The following is a 3,854-nucleotide window of genomic DNA, read 5'->3' on the forward strand; positions in this document are numbered from 1 at the left end:
TGAGTTTGTCTATATAGGCAGGGTGAGCTTTAGATACATGGAGAGGGTACAGAAGAGGGGGCCATAGCAGGCTTTAGGGAAGATTCAAGCTTGGGCCTTTCACTGTCCTTCCGTTTTTGTCATCATCTTTGTCCCCCTCATGATCCTTTCCATCTTCCATTATATATTGCTTATATAATTCATATATAATTGATTTCAGAGGGGAAGGGAGAGGGAGAGAGACACATTAATGATGAAAGAGAGAATCATTGATCAGCTGCCTCCTGCACGCCCCACGCCAGGTACCAAGCCTGCATGTGCCCTGACCAGGAATGGGACCGTGACCTCCTGGTCCTTAGGTCCACGCGTATCACCGCGCCTCCCGCCAGGTTCCATCTTCTTCTTTGGCCTCCTTCCCTGACTTCAGTAGAAGTAGAATCTTCTCTCTGGGAGCAGGAAGGTGGCGCCCACGCAGAGGTGGATTAGCATGTGAAGGACACACAGAGGCAGAGTGGACAAGGGCACCCAGTCTCCGGCAGGCAGGGACAAAGATGGGTAAACGGGAATAGGACACAAGGTCGCTCACAGATGGACAGGGAAGGACAGGTACGGAACCGTGGGCATCTGAAGGGCACCCACAAAGGCCGGATGAACGCCAGGCACAGACAGAGCCCATCTGGAGGGCATGTGCAGAGGGGGAGGTGGGAGTCATGGCAGACAGCGATGGCGCAGGGGATGCCCCAGATTTGGGGGGGGGGAGGCTGAGATGCAGGGGCTCTTTTGGGTCGAGGGGAAGGGAGTAGCCTTAGACACCGGCTCTGACATCTTTGTGTCTCACGGCTGCTGCAGGGGGAGCCAGTCCCTCAGGCTGCAAGGGCTAGGTTTGCTTCGGGAGGTGCACCTTCGTCAAGAGGAGGGGGGCCACCTGCTCCCTCTTATGTCACATGTATTTCAGCTCTCAGATGTTTATTGTTAAGCTTGAAAGCTCGCCTCTTTCTAGCTCGCAGTCCAATTTCCTACAGGTCTCTCGGGCCCCGTCTCTTTTTGGGGTGTTTGATTCCAACTCCGGTTTCAGCCGACTGGGGAACTTCAGTTTATTTCCGTAGCACTCTCTCTTTAAGCCATTCCCCTCCGGCCCCGAATCCGCCACCTTCCCAGACTCCCTCTCATTCCCGACATCACTTGCAGTTTCGACGAGCACTACAACTCCCATAAACCTTAGCGCTCAAGAGGCTACCCTAGGGAACTTCAAGAACCGAAAGGCTCTCCAATCTGCCTCCGTGATTACCGCGGTGACCGACGGGGCTGGTAGTCACCCAGGAATTGTCGGGCGACATCTCCCCTCGAAAAAACCTACTCATCCCAGAAGACCTCGCGCCAGAGGCGGGTGGACCATCTGTCTTTCGGCGCAACCCTTAATCCTCCCTCGGACTCCAACTCCCGCCGGGCCTTGCACCGAGTTCCCTGCGGCGGAGAATGGGGCTATGTCCAAAGCTTTCTGGGAGTTGTAGTTCGTATGTTAGAGAGGGAAGGTGGGGGCGGAGTGACGCGGCGGCCATTAGCTGTGTGTAGTTGCCCGGGACTGGGAGCCTAAGTGAAGAGGGAAGTCTTATTCGGTGGAAATCCGCTGTGGCGATGGGCTACTGCCGGGGCTAGCCCTCGAGTACGGAGAAGGTGGACTTTACGGTTCCCCGCCCCGCCAAGTGGCGGGGCCCACTAGGCCTCCGGGCATCCCCGGTCTCAAGTAGGCCTAGTCTGCCGGCAAGGGCGCCCCCAAAAGCGGAGGCGCCATGTCGCTGGTTGCTTACGCCAGCAGCGATGAAAGTGAGCCGGATGAAGCGGAGCCGGAGGAGGAGGCGGCGGCACCCACATCTGGGCCGACTTTAGGGGGCTTGTTCGCTTCTCTCCCCGCACCCAAGGGTCCGGCCCTGCTGCCTCCGCCCCCTCAGATGCTAGCCCCCGCCTCCCCCCCTCCGCTGTTGCTGCCCCCACCCGGCGGGGACCCCCGGCTCCAGCCCCCTCCCCCCTTGCCCTTCGGCCTGGGAGGCTTCCCCCCACCTCCAGGCGTGAGCCCGGCTGAAGCTGCGGGAGTCGGGGAGGGGCTGGGATTGGGGCTGCCCTCGGCCCTGGGCCCTGGCCTCAGCCTGCCCCCCCCTATCGGCGGTGCCGGGCCCCCCCTGGGGCTTCCCAAGCCAAAGAAGAGGACGGAGCCCGTGAAGATTGCGGCGCCGGAGCTGCATAAGGGGGATGTGAGTATCCGAGGAGGGCACCCCTACACTCCATCGGGCGTGGGCCTGGGCACAGCCGTAGGCAGGACTCCCTCCGATGAACGCTTCCAGTGACTCCAGGCCACTGGCTTCCTAGTACAGCGCGATGAACTGAGCCGAAGGTTGCCAGCCTCGGGGAGTGAAGGGGTGGGTGCATGCGGCTCCTCGAGGCTGGACCCGCCTACAGAAGGGTCGCATCGCACCCCACCACTTGGGCCAGAGACCCAGGCTCAGGCCTCGGGACACCTGGCTCTGCTCCCTCTTGTGGCATCCTCTACCTCGGGCCAGGCTTTTTGCTCTGTTTTGCTTTCCCTCTTACGCTGAGAGCAGCATAACACCTGGGACCTGAGAGGTGACAGGAGAGAGGATTCTTGAAGCCCTTGGGCTGAACTCAAGACTAACCTCTCCCTTTGCCCCGGGACTTACAAGCATCAGGGTCTGACGGAAAAGGGCAGGAATCCTGGGTTCTATTTTTGAGGGGAGTTGGGGAAGAAATGGAGTCTTTGTTGAGCTCAGATCGTTCTGCAGGCTTTGACCCTTCCTTCACTTATGACAGAACCCGGGTTCGTACAGTTGAGAAACGGGTGTTGAGCGGGTAAGGTCTTACCTGGTGGAGGGCAGAGGGGGTCTGTCTGAACCCCAGGTCCGGGACTCAGTGTCACCATTCAGGCATTGCCAAGCTTAGGTGAGTTAGGATGCTGGGGGACTATTTCTAGAAGAGGCAGCCAAGCTTATATTTTCTGTTTATTAGAGCAGGAAACTAGAAGGCCTTTTCGGGAATACTTTGGGGATCGGGGCAGGTAGTGCTTTATATGTGTGAGTGTTTATTGATCTCAGAGAGAGGAAGGGAGAGGGCGAGACAGATAGAAACAGCGAGAGAGAAGCATCCATCGGCTGCCTCCTTCACATCCCCGACCGGAGACCAAGTCCGAAACCCGGGTATGTGCCCTGACCGGTCATGGAGCTGGTGCATGGGTTGGTGCTTGACCACTGAGCCACACCAGCCGGGATGGGCAGGTAGTGTTTTAGAGTTATCCTGAGTTCCTTCCTTTCTTTCTCTTCTGAAAAGTTAACTGGCCAGTCCCTGGCTTACCTTCAGGAACCCCCCAAGAGAAGCTTCTTGCTCTTTTGTTACCGCTTTCCTTCGGACTTCCAACGCTGCCTGGGCGCCGTTTCCGCTCTTAGTGCTTCCTGGCCCCTGGGTTCCTTCCCCAGGAATCCTAATATTCTCTCCCTCGCCTCTTTCAGTTCTTAGCTTAAAAGACATGTTTTCTGCCCTGGCCGGTTCAGCTCAGTGGATAGAGCATCGGCCTGCAGACTGAAGAGTTCCAGGTTCGATTCTGGCCAAGGGCACATGCCCAGGTGGCGGGCTCTGTCTCTGAAATCAATAGAATTAAAAAAAAAAGAAGACATGTTTTCAGTGAGGACTTCCTAGCCTACCTATTTAAATTGCAACTTCCTATCACCCACTCTTCCCCACCCCTTTCTTTGTTTTATTTTTCTCTATAGCACTTACCACCGCCTAACATACTATCTACTTTTTAAAAAAATTGTTTTATGCTTAAAGTATTACAAAGAGTATTACATATGTCTCACCCCCCCCCCCTA

The 3,854-nt window shown here is 56.6% G+C and overlaps 1 protein-coding gene across 1 annotated transcript in view; it reads left to right on the top strand.

Moving 5' to 3' along the window:
* Positions 1 to 1,484: 1,484 nt before the first annotated feature.
* PRCC (papillary renal cell carcinoma (translocation-associated)) overlaps positions 1,485 to 3,854 on the top strand; it is a 25,742-nt gene continuing 23,372 nt past the window's right edge. The window contains exon 1 of the mRNA XM_006775741.2: positions 1,485 to 2,228. Within this exon, the coding sequence (XP_006775804.1) occupies positions 1,770 to 2,228 (459 nt within the window). The 5' untranslated portion in view covers positions 1,485 to 1,769. The remainder of the gene's footprint in view (positions 2,229 to 3,854) is intronic.

Source organism: Myotis davidii, unplaced genomic scaffold (assembly GCF_000327345.1).
Source record: "Myotis davidii unplaced genomic scaffold, ASM32734v1 scaffold208, whole genome shotgun sequence".
NCBI classification, from domain to species: Eukaryota; Metazoa; Chordata; class Mammalia; order Chiroptera; family Vespertilionidae; genus Myotis; species Myotis davidii.